General features: G+C 43.2%; 2 protein-coding genes across 5 annotated transcripts in view; one reads left to right on the forward strand and one right to left on the reverse strand.

The window, feature by feature from the left end:
* ZMAT4 (zinc finger matrin-type 4) overlaps window positions 1-19,983 on the forward strand; it is a 333,551-nt gene that overhangs the window by 262,162 nt on the left and 51,406 nt on the right. For all 4 annotated transcript variants that reach the window (XM_069978910.1, XM_069978907.1, XM_069978908.1 and 1 more), the window contains one exon: window positions 16,382-16,515. In XM_069978910.1, coding sequence (XP_069835011.1) covers window positions 16,382-16,515 — 134 coding nt within the window. The remainder of the gene's footprint in view (window positions 1-16,381; window positions 16,516-19,983) is intronic.
* Window positions 418-4,941, reverse strand: LOC138798910 (uncharacterized). Its single transcript, XM_069979527.1, has 3 exons — window positions 4,210-4,941; window positions 1,794-1,836; window positions 418-551 (listed from the first exon to the last, which is right to left on the reverse strand). The coding sequence occupies exons 1-2, from the start codon at window positions 4,939-4,941 to the stop codon at window positions 1,831-1,833; spliced, it is 738 nt and encodes a 245-aa protein (XP_069835628.1). The 3' UTR covers window positions 418-551; window positions 1,794-1,830.

A 19,983-nucleotide genomic window follows, 5' to 3' on the forward strand; every position in this document is an offset into this window, starting at 1 on the left:
TGTAATAACACACACAACCTGAGGAAAGGGGGGGGGTGCTGTTTTTGCAAGAAAGTACTGTAGCTGTGTTTTTTTTCTAAGCCCTTTAATATCGAGTTTGTGTACAGAACTGTAATACGCCCATGTGTACAAGCCCATAGATTGGAAACTCCATTGCCAATAATAACCCCTGTTAATGTATGACATCAGGTCTCCTCTTACATTGTAGGAGGTGCGGCTTACTCTCCATTATCATTCTTTACTTTCTAATTTTCACCATCTTGCGAGGGACATTATTGAATTGGAATCACAGTGATAATACATACATAGAGCAAATCGGTGATGCACACCTCTCGCTAGTAGGTGCTCAGTGGGTTGTGGTTCTTCAACCATGTATCCAACAAATAGTAGAAATCCACGGCACTCAATGTTATGCAGAAGTGAAAAAGTTTATTTTACAGTGAAAAAAGAATAATGTATACTCCGACCAATATGAGATACTATGCAATAGAGATCATAATAGTGAGGCAAGCTTTCGGCCCTTCCCGGACCTTCTTCAGGCTAAAGGATCTCTGTAATGGATAAACATTGTATAAATATAGGGTTTACATTATGTTCCAAGTATACATATTAAGGAACTAACATGATAAATGTGGAGAATATAATATAAATCAAGACAACAAAACATGAATATATACACTTATATATACAGTAGGATGCAGAGGAAGGGGTATATAGTAGCTAATCAGCATCCAAGCAAAAAGATCCACTTCAATAGTAGGTATATGGATTCAAATAACTATGACATGGCTCATGAGGGGTATATATATATATGCATGCAGGGTGGATGCGCAGAGAATGGTAACAAGCCGGTATCAAGGAGGCAATAGATCAAAGGAGATAGAATATGACAAAACAGGGGTAACAGGACAAAGGTAACAGGACTAATAATGCAAGCTGAGGAAAACACAGTATCCAGCAGGATAAGGATAACAGAAATGGGGAGGACTCTGAAGTATGGATAAGCAGAGTGTAGTAAATGCAATGGGGGAGATAGTGGGAAGGTAAGGAGAAATGGAGGTATGTCCAGTGAGGTGGAGAGAACACTACAAGTCTGAGGACCCAAGAAGGTAGAGATGAATAAGGTAGAGGAAGGAGGGAATCAGACTGACTTACCGTGTGCAGTGTGTAGCTGGGATCTGGTGGAGTGTGGGCTGAGGCGGCCGTACGTCTTAAATAGGACGTACTTCCGGGTCACATGATCGCGCGTCGTGTCACGTGATGGCGTGCGCGTGACGTCATCGCGCAAGACGCGGTGGGCGGAGCTACGGGGAACATAATGTAATCGGGTCACATGACCGCGTCGTGTCACGTGTCGGCGCGACGTCATCACGCAAGGCGCGGCGGGCGGAGCTACAGGGAGCACAATGATATAGCATTGTGTGTGACCTGAACTAAGGGCAAAAGTGTGGGCAGGAAGAAGAAGGCTATGGGAGTGATGTTGTGTGTACAAGATGTCCTGAGGATAAGCTGGGGAGAGAGGGAGGAGGGATAAAATAGCAAAAGGATGGAGTAGGATAAGATAAAGGAGAAAATGAAAAAAAGGAAAAAATGAAGATAAAAGCATAAAAGTAACAATATGATGGGAAATGATGTAATGCAAAGGGACATGGCGGACAGAAGAGAAGGGTGAGTGCAGTAAGAAGGAAAATAAGGAGAATATAAAGAAATAATGTTAGAGAATAATAAACACAGGGAAATGGTCAGTAGAAGACAATCAACATAGATAGGACATGGACGGTTACCATAGTTACCATCTCAGAATAAATGGAGCTATCATAGGAATGAATTCTAACCCTAGAAGAATATAATGAAAAAAAGATTAGTGGGAGGTACATGGTAACCAAGGCATGTCAATTCAGGAGAACCTGTAAAAAACAGTATACAAATATAGGACAAAGACAACCTGTGTTTAAATGTTGTAAACTCTGTCATATGCCCGGTTGAGGCCATGTGGTTCAATGGTTTGAAGCGTATGTATCCAAAACGCTTCTCTGCGTTTGAGCAATTCCACCCTGTTACCCCCTCTTCTAGGTTGTTCTACTTGTTCAAGCACCTGGAAACGTAGTTGTGCTATGGTGTGACCCATAGCGTGAAAGTGTGCGGGGATGGGAAGTAGTAAATTTTTACAACGGATGGTAGACTTGTGTTTAGAGATGCGGTCTCGGACACGCTGTGTGGTCTCACCAACGTAACCGAGGCCGCAGGGACATTTGATTAGGTACACCACGAAATTAGAATCACAGGTATAGAAGCCTGGTATGGAGAATTGTTTTCCTGTTAGGGGATGCGAGAAGTGTTCACCCTTAGAAATGGCTGAGCACTGGGCGCATCGAAGACATGGGAACGTACCCCTTTTGGGGGGACCCAGAAAACGTTGTTTTTTCGCGGTGAAACTGCCAATGTCCGCACGTACCAGGTGGTCCCGCAAATTCTTCTCCCGCTTATGGCAAACCATGGGGAGGGACTGGAATTCGCCGACCTGGGGGAAGGCGTTCCTAAGTATGGGCCAATGTTTCTTGATGATGCCTACTATCCTAGGGCTGCTGGGATGGTATTTATGTACAAAGGGTAAACGTGGTGTGTCGTGAATCGCTGGTCTAGGTGGCGGTGTTGTGTTTGAGAGGACCCTGTCTGGATAGCCACGCTGTCGGAATTTCTGGGCCATTTCTTCGAGTCTGTTCTGTCGAGTATGGGGGTCACTGACAATGCGGTTAACCCGACTATACTGTGAGATTGGTAAGGATTTTTTAACATTAGGTGGGTGGTTGCTGGAAAAGTGTAATAAATTGTTCCTGTCGGTAGGTTTACGATATAGATCTATGTGGAGATTACCGGATGGATCTTTGAGAATGGTAGTGTCAAGGAAGTCTATTGCGGTGGAATCATGATGGATGGTGAACTGAAGTTCTGGAAAGATGGAATTAATGTGTGTGTGGAAATCCAGAAGAGAGTCAATGTTGCCCCGCCATATGCAAAAAATATCGTCAATGTATCGGTACCACGTATGGGCGTGTTCTTGGAATGTCTGGAAACTGTATATATGGTCGTTTTCAAAACGATCCATGTAGATGTTTGCATATGGGGGGGCAACATTAGACCCCATGGCCGTACCTTGGATCTGTAAATACAGTTGGTCACCAAACATAAAGAAATTGTTGTATAAGATCAGATGTAATAGTTCCAAACAATATTCTTGCTGGCTCGGGGAAAATTGATTGTCTAATAGGAGTTGTTGGACAGCTGCTATACCTTTTTCATGTTGGATCGATGTATACAGACTAGAAACGTCCCAGGTGACTAGCAGGCTATCATGGGGAATGGGGGAGATGTGTTTGATGATGGTGAGGAACTGGGAGGTGTCGAGGAGGAAGGAACGGGTTTGTTTGACCAGGGGGGTGAGTATCTTCTCTAATGTGATGGAAAGAGGAGCCAACAATGAATCGGTGGAAGCCACTATCGGTCTACCTGGAGGATGGTCAAGACGTTTATGAATTTTCGGTAAAATGTAGAATACAGGTGTTATGGGATATTGGTTGGTAAGGAATTGTTGTGTCTTGGAGTCAATAAGGCCTAAAGTGAGGTATTTATCAGTAAGACACTGTATCTGGGATATAAGGGAAGGGGTGGGATCATGACTCAGAGGTAAGTATGTGTTCGTGTCAGAGAGTTGGTTGCGTATCTCTTGTATGTAATCAGACTTATTCATGATCACCAGAGCCCCGCCCTTGTCCGCAGGTTTGATAATCAAGTCTTTAGTCTTCTCCAAGGTGTGAAGGGCCTGGTATTCTTCCACCGTCAGATTGGACCTATATGGTAAGCCCATCTGACTCGTGGTCTTGAGAAAGTCATTGACATCGCGCTGGACAAGTTCAATGTATGTTTCCACAGCGTGTTGGGAATGGGGAGGATTATATTTACTTTTCTGACGTAGTCCAAGATTAGTGATGGAAAAAATAGGGATCGGATCCCTATTACGAGTCCATTCTGGTGGATTAATGGTAAAGTGGGCTTTCAAACGGATTTGGCGGAAGAACCTGTGCAGGTCCTCCTCCAATGTGAAAGTGTCCAAAGTCTTAGTGGGGCAGAACGAGAGTCCCTTGCCCAGTAGAGACATCTCTACTGGGGTAAGGTTGTGGGAGGAGATATTAATAACTAAATTGGACTGACCTGTACTTGGGTCTGTGTCCCTGGAATGTCTCTCTCGGTGTTTGGTCCTTTGGCCCCGCCTCGTGCGCCTCCTCGTCCTCTCGGTCGGTTGGGTTGGCTGGCTGGCTGTCTTCCTAAAAAACGACCTCTTCGATCTCTGGGACGTCCTTCACTTGAGCTGGTAGATGGATCACGGGAGTGCTGGTCCTTGGGATAGAACAGCTGATCCTGCCACTTGTATACCCTGTCGTATAAGTAGTCCTCGGTATCTCGGATAAATTTATTTCTTTTTACGCTTTCCGTGCTAGACCGAAATTCTTCGATCGCTTTGTCGGTCTTTTCTCGAAGGGTCGTCCACTCGCTGGTTGACAGTTGTTCTGATAATTGACTCTCGATGCTTTCCACCTTCTTGGTTGATTCCTCTATCTTTTTTTGAAGAGTTTTGATGGTTAAGAGGATAATATCAAAGGAACTTTTATTTAGGATATTTTCGAATTGCAAACAAAAATCCTGGTCCTCCTTGAAGAGGGTAGGTCGAAGACGACTGCGCAGTCCTCTCGGGATTCTCTCAACTTTGTAATATTCTGTTAGAGTTGCTATATGCAGCTCAAATGCCGTTAGCTTACGCCGTTCGCGTTCGTAGTCTCTAGAGCGAAGGACAGTTGTGGGGATCTGCAAGAATTCCCTTGTCGCTTTCACGTTAGAGATGATACTTGCTGCTTCCTCTGCATCAAAGGATAAGGTTTGGGACATTATCAAGGTCTTGGAGGGTGCAATCACGGTAGTATTAACAACGTAGAGCAAATCGGTGATGCACACCTCTCGCTAGTAGGTGCTCAGTGGGTTGTGGTTCTTCAACCATGTATCCAACAAATAGTAGAAATCCACGGCACTCAATGTTATGCAGAAGTGAAAAAGTTTATTTTACAGTGAAAAAAGAATAATGTATACTCCGACCAATATGAGATACTATGCAATAGAGATCATAATAGTGAGGCAAGCTTTCGGCCCTTCCCGGACCTTCTTCAGGCTAAAGGATCTCTGTAATGGATAAACATTGTATAAATATAGGGTTTACATTATGTTCCAAGTATACATATTAAGGAACTAACATGATAAATGTGGAGAATATAATATAAATCAAGACAACAAAACATGAATATATACACTTATATATACAGTAGGATGCAGAGGAAGGGGTATATAGTAGCTAATCAGCATCCAAGCAAAAAGATCCACTTCAATAGTAGGTATATGGATTCAAATAACTATGACATGGCTCATGAGGGGTATATATATATATGCATGCAGGGTGGATGCGCAGAGAATGGTAACAAGCCGGTATCAAGGAGGCAATAGATCAAAGGAGATAGAATATGACAAAACAGGGGTAACAGGACAAAGGTAACAGGACTAATAATGCAAGCTGAGGAAAACACAGTATCCAGCAGGATAAGGATAACAGAAATGGGGAGGACTCTGAAGTATGGATAAGCAGAGTGTAGTAAATGCAATGGGGGAGATAGTGGGAAGGTAAGGAGAAATGGAGGTATGTCCAGTGAGGTGGAGAGAACACTACAAGTCTGAGGACCCAAGAAGGTAGAGATGAATAAGGTAGAGGAAGGAGGGAATCAGACTGACTTACCGTGTGCAGTGTGTAGCTGGGATCTGGTGGAGTGTGGGCTGAGGCGGCCGTACGTCTTAAATAGGACGTACTTCCGGGTCACATGATCGCGCGTCGTGTCACGTGTCACGTGATTTACTACTTCCCATCCCCGCACACTTTCACGCTATGGGTCACACCATAGCACAACTACGTTTCCAGGTGCTTGAACAAGTAGAACAACCTAGAAGAGGGGGTAACAGGGTGGAATTGCTCAAACGCAGAGAAGCGTTTTGGATACATACGCTTCAAACCATTGAACCACATGGCCTCAACCGGGCATATGACAGAGTTTACAACATTTAAACACAGGTTGTCTTTGTCCTATATTTGTATACTGTTTTTTACAGGTTCTCCTGAATTGACATGCCTTGGTTACCATGTACCTCCCACTAATCTTTTTTTCATTATATTCTTCTAGGGTTAGAATTCATTCCTATGATAGCTCCATTTATTCTGAGATGGTAACTATGGTAACCGTCCATGTCCTATCTATGTTGATTGTCTTCTACTGACCATTTCCCTGTGTTTATTATTCTCTAACATTATTTCTTTATATTCTCCTTATTTTCCTTCTTACTGCACTCACCCTTCTCTTCTGTCCGCCATGTCCCTTTGCATTACATCATTTCCCATCATATTGTTACTTTTATGCTTTTATCTTCATTTTTTCCTTTTTTTCATTTTCTCCTTTATCTTATCCTACTCCATCCTTTTGCTATTTTATCCCTCCTCCCTCTCTCCCCAGCTTATCCTCAGGACATCTTGTACACACAACATCACTCCCATAGCCTTCTTCTTCCTGCCCACACTTTTGCCCTTAGTTCAGGTCACACACAATGCTATATCATTGTGCTCCCTGTAGCTCCGCCCGCCGCGCCTTGCGTGATGACGTCGCGCCGACACGTGACACGACGCGGTCATGTGACCCGATTACATTATGTTCCCCGTAGCTCCGCCCACCGCGTCTTGCGCGATGACGTCACGCGCACGCCATCACGTGACACGACGCGCGATCATGTGACCCGGAAGTACGTCCTATTTAAGACGTACGGCCGCCTCAGCCCACACTCCACCAGATCCCAGCTACACACTGCACACGGTAAGTCAGTCTGATTCCCTCCTTCCTCTACCTTATTCATCTCTACCTTCTTGGGTCCTCAGACTTGTAGTGTTCTCTCCACCTCACTGGACATACCTCCATTTCTCCTTACCTTCCCACTATCTCCCCCATTGCATTTACTACACTCTGCTTATCCATACTTCAGAGTCCTCCCCATTTCTGTTATCCTTATCCTGCTGGATACTGTGTTTTCCTCAGCTTGCATTATTAGTCCTGTTACCTTTGTCCTGTTACCCCTGTTTTGTCATATTCTATCTCCTTTGATCTATTGCCTCCTTGATACCGGCTTGTTACCATTCTCTGCGCATCCACCCTGCATGCATATATATATATACCCCTCATGAGCCATGTCATAGTTATTTGAATCCATATACCTACTATTGAAGTGGATCTTTTTGCTTGGATGCTGATTAGCTACTATATACCCCTTCCTCTGCATCCTACTGTATATATAAGTGTATATATTCATGTTTTGTTGTCTTGATTTATATTATATTCTCCACATTTATCATGTTAGTTCCTTAATATGTATACTTGGAACATAATGTAAACCCTATATTTATACAATGTTTATCCATTACAGAGATCCTTTAGCCTGAAGAAGGTCCGGGAAGGGCCGAAAGCTTGCCTCACTATTATGATCTCTATTGCATAGTATCTCATATTGGTCGGAGTATACATTATTCTTTTTTCACTGTAAAATAAACTTTTTCACTTCTGCATAACATTGAGTGCCGTGGATTTCTACTATTTGTTGGATACATGGTTGAAGAACCACAACCCACTGAGCACCTACTAGCGAGAGGTGTGCATCACCGATTTGCTCTACGTTGTTAATACTACCGTGATTGCACCCTCCAAGACCTTGATAATGTCCCAAACCTTATCCTTTGATGCAGAGGAAGCAGCAAGTATCATCTCTAACGTGAAAGCGACAAGGGAATTCTTGCAGATCCCCACAACTGTCCTTCGCTCTAGAGACTACGAACGCGAACGGCGTAAGCTAACGGCATTTGAGCTGCATATAGCAACTCTAACAGAATATTACAAAGTTGAGAGAATCCCGAGAGGACTGCGCAGTCGTCTTCGACCTACCCTCTTCAAGGAGGACCAGGATTTTTGTTTGCAATTCGAAAATATCCTAAATAAAAGTTCCTTTGATATTATCCTCTTAACCATCAAAACTCTTCAAAAAAAGATAGAGGAATCAACCAAGAAGGTGGAAAGCATCGAGAGTCAATTATCAGAACAACTGTCAACCAGCGAGTGGACGACCCTTCGAGAAAAGACCGACAAAGCGATCGAAGAATTTCGGTCTAGCACGGAAAGCGTAAAAAGAAATAAATTTATCCGAGATACCGAGGACTACTTATACGACAGGGTATACAAGTGGCAGGATCAGCTGTTCTATCCCAAGGACCAGCACTCCCGTGATCCATCTACCAGCTCAAGTGAAGGACGTCCCAGAGATCGAAGAGGTCGTTTTTTAGGAAGACAGCCAGCCAGCCAACCCAACCGACCGAGAGGACGAGGAGGCGCACGAGGCGGGGCCAAAGGACCAAACACCGAGAGAGACATTCCAGGGACACAGACCCAAGTACAGGTCAGTCCAATTTAGTTATTAATATCTCCTCCCACAACCTTACCCCAGTAGAGATGTCTCTACTGGGCAAGGGACTCTCGTTCTGCCCCACTAAGACTTTGGACACTTTCACATTGGAGGAGGACCTGCACAGGTTCTTCCGCCAAATCCGTTTGAAAGCCCACTTTACCATTAATCCACCAGAATGGACTCGTAATAGGGATCCGATCCCTATTTTTTCCATCACTAATCTTGGACTACGTCAGAAAAGTAAATATAATCCTCCCCATTCCCAACACGCTGTGGAAACATACATTGAACTTGTCCAGCGCGATGTCAATGACTTTCTCAAGACCACGAGTCAGATGGGCTTACCATATAGGTCCAATCTGACGGTGGAAGAATACCAGGCCCTTCACACCTTGGAGAAGACTAAAGACTTGATTATCAAACCTGCGGACAAGGGCGGGGCTCTGGTGATCATGAATAAGTCTGATTACATACAAGAGATACGCAACCAACTCTCTGACACGAACACATACTTACCTCTGAGTCATGATCCCACCCCTTCCCTTATATCCCAGATACAGTGTCTTACTGATAAATACCTCACTTTAGGCCTTATTGACTCCAAGACACAACAATTCCTTACCAACCAATATCCCATAACACCTGTATTCTACATTTTACCGAAAATTCATAAACGTCTTGACCATCCTCCAGGTAGACCGATAGTGGCTTCCACCGATTCATTGTTGGCTCCTCTTTCCATCACATTAGAGAAGATACTCACCCCCCTGGTCAAACAAACCCGTTCCTTCCTCCTCGACACCTCCCAGTTCCTCACCATCATCAAACACATCTCCCCCATTCCCCATGATAGCCTGCTAGTCACCTGGGACGTTTCTAGTCTGTATACATCGATCCAACATGAAAAAGGTATAGCAGCTGTCCAACAACTCCTATTAGACAATCAATTTTCCCCGAGCCAGCAAGAATATTGTTTGGAACTATTACATCTGATCTTATACAACAATTTCTTTATGTTTGGTGACCAACTGTATTTACAGATCCAAGGTACGGCCATGGGGTCTAATGTTGCCCCCCCATATGCAAACATCTACATGGATCGTTTTGAAAACGACCATATATACAGTTTCCAGACATTCCAAGAACACGCCCATACGTGGTACCGATACATTGACGATATTTTTTGCATATGGCGGGGCAACATTGACTCTCTTCTGGATTTCCACACACACATTAATTCCATCTTTCCAGAACTTCAGTTCACCATCCATCATGATTCCACCGCAATAGACTTCCTTGACACTACCATTCTCAAAGATCCATCCGGTAATCTCCACATAGATCTATATCGTAAACCTACCGACAGGAACAATTTATTACACTTTTCCAGCAACCACCCACCTAATGTTAAAAAATCCTTACCAATCTCACAGTATAGTCGGGTTAACCGCATTGTCAGTGACCCCCATACTCGACAGAACAGACTCGAAGAAATGGCCCAGAAATTCCGACAGCGTGGCTATCCAGACAGGGTCCTCTCAAACACAACACCGCCACCTAGACCAGCGATTCACGACACACCACGTTTACCCTTTGTACATAAATACCATCCCAGCAGCCCTAGGATAGTAGGCATCATCAAGAAACATTGGCCCATACTTAGGAACGCCTTCCCCCAGGTCGGCGAATTCCAGTCCCTCCCCATGGTTTGCCATAAGCGGGAGAAGAATTTGCGGGACCACCTGGTACGTGCGGACATTGGCAGTTTCACCGCGAAAAAACAACGTTTTCTGGGTCCCCCCAAAAGGGGTACGTTCCCATGTCTTCGATGCGCCCAGTGCTCAGCCATTTCTAAGGGTGAACACTTCTCGCATCCCCTAACAGGAAAACAATTCTCCATACCAGGCTTCTATACCTGTGATTCTAATTTCGTGGTGTACCTAATCAAATGTCCCTGCGGCCTCGGTTACGTTGGTGAGACCACACAGCGTGTCCGAGACCGCATCTCTAAACACAAGTCTACCATCCGTTGTAAAAATTTACTACTTCCCATCCCCGCACACTTTCACGCTATGGGTCACACCATAGCACAACTACGTTTCCAGGTGCTTGAACAAGTAGAACAACCTAGAAGAGGGGGTAACAGGGTGGAATTGCTCAAACGCAGAGAAGCGTTTTGGATACATACGCTTCAAACCATTGAACCACATGGCCTCAACCGGGCATATGACAGAGTTTACAACATTTAAACACAGGTTGTCTTTGTCCTATATTTGTATACTGTTTTTTACAGGTTCTCCTGAATTGACATGCCTTGGTTACCATGTACCTCCCACTAATCTTTTTTTCATTATATTCTTCTAGGGTTAGAATTCATTCCTATGATAGCTCCATTTATTCTGAGATGGTAACTATGGTAACCGTCCATGTCCTATCTATGTTGATTGTCTTCTACTGACCATTTCCCTGTGTTTATTATTCTCTAACATTATTTCTTTATATTCTCCTTATTTTCCTTCTTACTGCACTCACCCTTCTCTTCTGTCCGCCATGTCCCTTTGCATTACATCATTTCCCATCATATTGTTACTTTTATGCTTTTATCTTCATTTTTTCCTTTTTTTCATTTTCTCCTTTATCTTATCCTACTCCATCCTTTTGCTATTTTATCCCTCCTCCCTCTCTCCCCAGCTTATCCTCAGGACATCTTGTACACACAACATCACTCCCATAGCCTTCTTCTTCCTGCCCACACTTTTGCCCTTAGTTCAGGTCACACACAATGCTATATCATTGTGCTCCCTGTAGCTCCGCCCGCCGCGCCTTGCGTGATGACGTCGCGCCGACACGTGACACGACGCGGTCATGTGACCCGATTACATTATGTTCCCCGTAGCTCCGCCCACCGCGTCTTGCGCGATGACGTCACGCGCACGCCATCACGTGACACGACGCGCGATCATGTGACCCGGAAGTACGTCCTATTTAAGACGTACGGCCGCCTCAGCCCACACTCCACCAGATCCCAGCTACACACTGCACACGGTAAGTCAGTCTGATTCCCTCCTTCCTCTACCTTATTCATCTCTACCTTCTTGGGTCCTCAGACTTGTAGTGTTCTCTCCACCTCACTGGACATACCTCCATTTCTCCTTACCTTCCCACTATCTCCCCCATTGCATTTACTACACTCTGCTTATCCATACTTCAGAGTCCTCCCCATTTCTGTTATCCTTATCCTGCTGGATACTGTGTTTTCCTCAGCTTGCATTATTAGTCCTGTTACCTTTGTCCTGTTACCCCTGTTTTGTCATATTCTATCTCCTTTGATCTATTGCCTCCTTGATACCGGCTTGTTACCATTCTCTGCGCATCCACCCTGCATGCATATATATATATACCCCTCATGAGCCATGTCATAGTTATTTGAATCCATATACCTACTATTGAAGTGGATCTTTTTGCTTGGATGCTGATTAGCTACTATATACCCCTTCCTCTGCATCCTACTGTATATATAAGTGTATATATTCATGTTTTGTTGTCTTGATTTATATTATATTCTCCACATTTATCATGTTAGTTCCTTAATATGTATACTTGGAACATAATGTAAACCCTATATTTATACAATGTTTATCCATTACAGAGATCCTTTAGCCTGAAGAAGGTCCGGGAAGGGCCGAAAGCTTGCCTCACTATTATGATCTCTATTGCATAGTATCTCATATTGGTCGGAGTATACATTAGTGATAATACATACAGTCATGGATTTCTACTTTCCAAGTGATCAATTCCATAACCATAAATTAACAATAACCAAAGAGTAACAATCCCAGCTGCCAATGCCCTTGTTTAATGGGGAATAAAGCTCCAGAGATACCTATAATTAAAACACATTGAAAGGGCAAAGCAGGTCACCAATGATCTTCTGGTGGAAAAGCCCTTTAAATCTCCAGGAAGACAGAAGATCTCAGAGAAGCTGCAGATAAACAGGTTGTACAGGACTAGAAAAGCGTGACCTGCACAGATACCATGCAGAATTCATTGATTCACAGAATTTGTAGAAATCTTGGAAGTAAATAAGTAGCACGCGCTGGCTCTATCTGTGGGAGCAGAACATCTATCTAACACAGTATGGTGGTGCACTGTGCTTCTTTAAAGGGAATCTGTCACTAGGTTTATGTTGCCTTAAATGAAGGCAGCATAAACTTGTAATAGAAATGCTGAACAGATCGGTGTATTACTTACTGTACATCATTCTTTTTAGCCGTTCTCCTAATATGCAGGAGAATAGGATTCTTGCCACACCCCTCCCCCTGCCCTCCAGCTGCTGATTGACAGTTCACTGCCTGTACACAGCATGGACAGATAACTGCCAATCAGCCACTGGTTGGCGGAGTTTTCTTCTTCTCATGAAGATTGCGGACTACTGGGCTCATGCACATAATGGAGAGGACTACTTATTGTCCATGTTATTCAGGAGGATATCTCTGGATCAGCTGCACAAAACAATGTAAGGGATACATCATTCTGTTAAGCTTCTCTGTCACTAGATTATGCTACCCTGAGATAGGACACCATAAACCTGCTGACAGAGTTTATTTAAAATGAAGTGAGCAGCAATGCACATGGTACTGTATGCAACGCTGCTTGCCTACTACATTTGCCAAGCAGGGGGTCTCTGCTCTTGTATGTACATACCATGGATCACTACACACCAAACACACCAAAGAAACAGAGCAGCACACTGCCAGTCATGGTGGTGGTTACTATATCTATAAGTCCCCCACCACTTATGCAGGGATGGCATATCCTAGTGATAGTAATACCCGCTAATCAAACAGTTGTGTCTACAGTTCCCATCTCAGCTAACACAGTTATACTTCTTGGACAAATTAAATATTTTTGCAAATATATTAAATTTAGCAAACTTGACGCCTTGTCCTCTTTATATCCCATTGTTGACAACTCGTTGTCTAGGTTACCGACCACTACTCTGCTTTAAAAGGAGTGGTCTGGCTGGTGTGTGTATATAGCTATAACACAGATATAGTGTAAATATACTGTATGTTATATATTTATATGTATACTGTAACTATATATATACACCAGCCAGAGCACTGCTGTTAGAGCAGAGCTGTGGTCAGTAACCTACACAACAAGCTGTCAATAAAGGGAGGTAAAGAGCAGCCTATCAGGAGAAGGAAACAAGTTTGCAAAATGAAAATATTTTCAAAAATATTTAAAGTATACCGTTGTCAGGGCTGCTACTAGATCAGTTCACTGTGAGAACGGTCATCGGAGCCGCTGACGGATCAGCGGAAGTCCGGGTCTCCATGGCTACAAACACAGATGAGATTGTAATTCCCGAGACCCCTATTCTGATCCAATGCGGGGGTTGCACACATTGTGGTCTCGTGTGTGTTTGTAGCCATGGAGACCCAAACTTTTGCCGACAAAGTGGAATTCACGGCTGATCCGTCAGCGGCTCCGATGACAGTTCTCACACTGAGTTCACAGTTATACCTGCTTCATCTCGCATTTCTGGTCTTTTTAGAAAAGGTTAAAGATTATTGGGGTTACATATGGAAGAAAATACGGATTGTTAAATACAACATTTAAAATATATATATAATTTTTAATTCCTTTCTCCATCACGCGGAAGAGCGGCTCGGCTCCGTCATACGTGTAATTCTAAACCGCCGCGTCAGCAGATTAATTTACAGGAGATGGTAGACGTGAAATGCCGCCGTCTCCGAGCAAATTATTTTTTCTAAAAATACGCATTCATTTGTATTCATGAGCAACGACGGCTGAGTGATCTCAAAAACATTACCTTTGAGGTGAAAATTGAGAAAAGATTAGCTAAGTGAGTGCAGCCATAAAGCATGCTGCCACATTAATGCACAAATAAGAATGTCACTCGCTGCCTAATGCTCCGCATGTGATGTGTAAGCGTATACTAACACCGGCCACCGTACCGTTATTGATTACCGCGCAGAGAGGGGGGGGGGATCAACCACCTGCAATCACCAGGATCCCCAATAGATTTACTGACCTTGTGTCATTGGGCTGTAGCCCCGGCTATGTGCACTATTCCTTGTGCGTTTAGTTACATGTATTTCTATTTAGTTATTAGTAGAGATGAGTGAACCTGGAGCATGCTCGAGTCGATCCGAACCCGATCGTTCAGCATTTGATTAGCGGTGGCTGCTGAAGTTGGATAAAGCCCTAAGGCTATGTGGAAAACATGGATATAGTCATTGGCTGTATCCATGTTTTCCAGACAACCTTAGAGCTTTATCCAAGTTCAGCAGCCACCGCTAATAAAATACCGAACGCTCGGGTTCGGATTGACCCGAACCCGGTTCGCTCATCTCTAGTTATTAGCTACTTCTCGTCTAGACAGCACTAAGCAGTCTTCCTAAAAATTGCAAGTCTTTAGAAAGCGCCCCCCCCCCCCCCCATTAAAATTAAAGGAAATCCTCTGCAACACCAGATCCTTGAGTGCATGTGGGTTGTACTGTCGTCCTTGCTTTAGTATTTTACGTTTTTTTTGTTTTCTTTTTCAACATGGCTATTTATGATACATCTACAAGATGTCTGATAGATACACAAGGTGATCCCTGTTTTGCCAGTTGAATCTGCTTTTGGTCTATTCTATAAATCCCTCAGATTTAAAGGGGTGCTCTAGCAGAAAAAAATGTTTGCAGATCAACTGGTGTCAGAAAGTTATATAATTTTTTTTTTTTTAAATCCCCAGTCTTCCAGTACTTATCAGCTGCTGTATGTCCTGCATGAAGTGGTGTATTGTTTCCACTCTGATACAGTGCTCTCTGCTGCCACCTCTGTCCATGTCAGGAACTGTCCAGCAAATCCCCATGAAAAACCTCTCTTGCTCTGGACAGTTCCTGACATGGAAATATCATAAGTGTGAGCTATGCAGATGCACAGGGACATGTTAGGTAAGAGCTCTTTGTGTCTTAGTTGAATAAATCGGAAGTGCACAAGTCTGACCACCACTACACGGTACATAGGGTTCTTGTTCTTATGACTGGTGGGGGTACCAGTGATGAAATACTCCTCCCCTATACTGTACGTTGGGCATGAATGTGATATTTATAGATTGCTGGGGGGTATATAGTAAGTAAGAGGGGATTTATGATTTGAGAGTATGTTACTTAAAGAGACTCTTGTCATTAGGTTTAGGCTGTCCTATCTCAGGATAGCATAAACTAGTGACAGAGAAGCTGAACAGAATGATGTATCACTTACATTGTTCTGTGCAGCTGATTCAGAGATATCCTCTTGAATAACATGGACAATAAGTAGTCCTCCCCATTATGTGCATGAGCTCAGTAGTCCTCAATATTCATGAGAAGCAGAAAACTCCACCCACTAGCTGCTGATTGGCAGTTATCTATCCATGCTGTGTATGGGCAGTCAGCTGTCAATCAGCAGCTAGAGGGCGAGGGGAGGGGTATGGCAAGAATCCTATTCTCCTGCATATTAGGAGAACAGTTGAACAGAATGATGTAAGTAATACACAGATCTGTTCAGCATTTCTGCCAATAGTTTATGCTGCCCTGATTTAGGCAACATAAACCTAGTGACAAATTTTAAATATGGCTGACCTCTTATTCCCAAATGACAGCTCTGAAGCACAAACTGCTTCTCCAAATATTGAAATTCTGTGCAAACTAAGGGAAAAAAACATTTGGGATCACTTATCGTCTTTTTCAAATTTGGTAAAGGTGATATTTTTAATAAAATTTACTTTTTTCTTTTTCAGTGCAAACAACATCCCAGATGGAACCAAATTGAATGGGCAAAGGGATCTACAGAATAATCCTGCCGACAGACCGATGCAGCCGAGGATCACCTACCACACCAGGAACAACATACAGAAGAGGATGACCAAGGAGGGTATGTCGCTCCATGGACTACAATATGTCTGTCATACTGAGGCCCTCCAGCTGTTACACAACTACAATTCCCATCATGTCTGGAGTGCCAAAGCTTTGTCTGTCCAGGCATTGTAGTTTGACACCCCTGAACTAGAACAATGCAAACAATTGGATTCCACAACGTGAACCCTTTCATAATAGCCTTGAGTGTATATATCAAAAAGACTGTCACTTCCAAGCCAAACATTTTGAGATAAATGAGTTAATTCAGTACTAAATACATTTCCTAAAAAAGTTTAGATTCACCTAAGTTTGAAACTTTTGAGTTGCATTTCAGGTGAATCACTTAAAGGGGTATTCCGCTGAAATGTAAATTTTCATGGTGAGATTAACAATACCTTCCATATATGTTATTTTCTATTCAGTCTCCTTCCCCCAGTTCTTACTGCTTTCTGCTGAAGACACAAAAATATCTGTGTGAGAGCTTCTCTCTCAATCTCCCCCTCCTCCCTTCTGAGACAGATTATGTCAAGAAGTCCCTGACTGGCTTTGTCTGCAACTTTGTAGCTTCGTTGTAATGCTTGGAGGGTTATTCTGAGGTCAAGTTGCTGATGAACTCATTGTGATTATCCCTCTAAAATTACAAAGTTGCAGATAGGGACTTGTTTACATCAGCCGTCTCGGAAGGGAGGAGGGGGAGACAGAGAGAAAAGCTCACACAGCTTTTTGTGTCTTCAGTAGAAAGCAGCAGTTTAGAACTGGAGTAGGAGACCCCCTTTAGTGCCCATTGTGGCCTATGCTTATAGGGCAGAGCACCACAGAATATATGTATGACAGCAGGGACGCCCCTTAGAGGAGTGTTCCCCAACAAATCTGCCACATCTGGTGATAGAGAACATCGCTGGTTCCTCTAGTCTCGTACCCACCATACAAACCCTTTTTTCATCCTTCCTTTTTGATCGAGGCTCCTGTTATTACAAAACACTGCTATATAGATTGGGAAATTAACATTTTACAACGTAGCGAGTACTGGAAACCATTTTATAGGATTGATTGGGAATTCCAATTCTGGGTCACGCTGGAATCCTTCTCCTAATCACTGACTGTCACCTCTGGAAACTCTCCAATATTTCTATGGATAAGGTGAAGCTTATGCATGCAGCCAGGTCAGTGATAATAAGAAGTAGGTGGGGTACCGTGTAATAAATCTTGGTCACAATGTTGCCTGACGGCGCAATCTCTGCTTCCCCTTATCTATCAATGTCAAAGCAGCACATAGGATAAAAGAATGTCAAGGGTAAAGTCTCTTCCATGTGTTGTCTTACTGCATTGTGCTGCATTCACTCTTACAGTATGGCTTCTACATTGTAGTGGTTGAGGCCTATAAGCATTACAGGAGGGAGAAGTAGCGAGGTAGCAGTCTATCCTGGCATCTGGTGCCCAAAGTCTGAGAAGGGGGCAGCATATTGTATGTATGTGATGGGGGGCCTCTTCCCTCCATCAGACACCAGGCCTCAGATGCAATTATAGCCATATTCCTGATATCCCCAGGCTATTATTTGAATGGCTGACATATAATACCTAATTCCTCCTATAGTGGCCGCTGCAGGGGGAGTGTACAACTAGTTTCAGCTTCAGCTGGTTTCAGATTCTTTAAGGGGCAAACTATAATTTACCTTATAAGAAAAAAAAATGGCAAACTCCAAAACTGCAATCAGTAGCTGCTACCATGTTCAGAATCATAAAGGGGAAACCTTAGGCTAATATTTTTTTTTGTGGTCAGGCTTTATGGCTGAATTATCTCTGTAGTCATCAGATTGCGACAAAGCATTATTTTCATTACACTGAAATACTACGGAGAGTAAATGTATCTGTATTTTATTGCTACGGGCTGTCAAGTCGCAGGTACATAACTCTGGATGTGATCGAATGGATGTGAACAGGGGAATAAGACAAGATGAATATCTATCAGTCTATCATTACTGGGATATCAGTGTAATGTAATAGTCTGCCACCTCTTCACATGTTTTATTACCAATCCAGCTCTGGAAAAGCAATGTCACTATAAACCCACCATGACAGAGATTCTCCCATGCGCTTCTCCCGCCTTGTTCTCCTGAGAGTTGGGGGTCACTGCCGTGAGACTGATCAAAACTCAAAAGTTTTTTTTTTTAAGACCGTGCGCCAATTTTCTTTTATTCATTTTTGTTTTTATCACTGCCATGGCTAATTATTTTTCCATCAGCTGAGCCATAGTGGGGGCTTGTGTTTTACTTTTAACGGTTGCATTATAAAATGTAATGCAAAAAAAAAAAAAAAAAAAAAAGAACCATTTGTAGGGTAAAGCTAGAAAACAACAAAATTTAGTGCTGGTTTCTTATTATAGTCTCGTATACATGTTTTATTTTCCCTCTATAGAGCTGTAGGAGGGCTCGTTTTTTTGCAGGATGAGTTAAACTCTTTATTGGTATGGTAAGTTTTTAATTCTTTTAAATTCTTATTAGAAGGTGAGGTGACCAAAAAAAGCCAATTCTAGCACTGGGTATTTTTTTCACCGTAAAATGGGAAAAGGGGGTATTTTGAATTTTATTATAGGGCATGTAAAAAAAAAAAAAATTAAAGTGTCACTGTCACCTTAAAAAAAAAAACGTTCGATACTGTACACTCACCGGCCACTTTATTAGGTACACCATGCTAGTAACGGGTGGTCTTCTGCTGCTGTAGCCCATCTGTCTCAAAGTTGGACGTACTGTGCGTTCAGAGATGCTCTTCTGCCTACCTTGGTTGTAACCGTTGGCTATTTGACACTTGAAAATAGAAGAATCTTGAGAGTGCACTCACCATAAAAAGCTTTCTTTATTAAATCCTTTAAAATCACAGACTCTAGCAGACGACGGCGCGGTACGCCAGCACCCTCCACTGATCGTTACAGCTGTTTCGTGCTAATCACAGCACTTCCTCTGACGTCTGACGTCTGACGTTGGCTATTTGAGTCACTGTTGCCTTTCTATCAGCTCGAACCAGTCTGCCCATTCTCCTCTGACCTCTGGCATCAACAAGGCATTTCCGCCCACAGAACTGCCACTCACTGGATGTTTTTTCTTTTTCGGACCATTCTCTGTAAACCCTAGAGATGGTTGTGCGTGAAAATCCCAGTAGATCAGCAGTTTCTGAAATACTCAGACCAGCCCTTCTGGCACCACCAACCATGCCACGTTCAAAGGCCTCAAATCACCTTTCTTCCCCATACTGATGCTCGGTTTGAACTGCAGGAGATTGTCTTGACCATGTCTACATGCCTAAATGCACTGATTTGCCGCCATGTGATTGGCTGATTAGAAATTAAGTGGTAACGTGCAGTTGGACAGGTGTACCTAATAAAGTGGCCGGTGAGTGTATGTCATAGAGACATGTAAAAAGTTTTGATCAGTCGGGTTCTGAATGTTAAGACCCGTACAGATCAGGAGAAGACTATGCTAAGCGCGGT

Source organism: Dendropsophus ebraccatus, chromosome 8, assembly GCF_027789765.1.
Source record: "Dendropsophus ebraccatus isolate aDenEbr1 chromosome 8, aDenEbr1.pat, whole genome shotgun sequence".
NCBI classification, from domain to species: domain Eukaryota; kingdom Metazoa; phylum Chordata; class Amphibia; order Anura; family Hylidae; genus Dendropsophus; species Dendropsophus ebraccatus.

What these genes read in the sequence shown, in the direction of transcription:
- LOC138798910 (XM_069979527.1), bottom strand. Translation starts at nt 4,941, where the DNA reads ATGTCCCAAACCTTATCCTTTGATGCAGAGGAAGCAGCAAGTATCATC.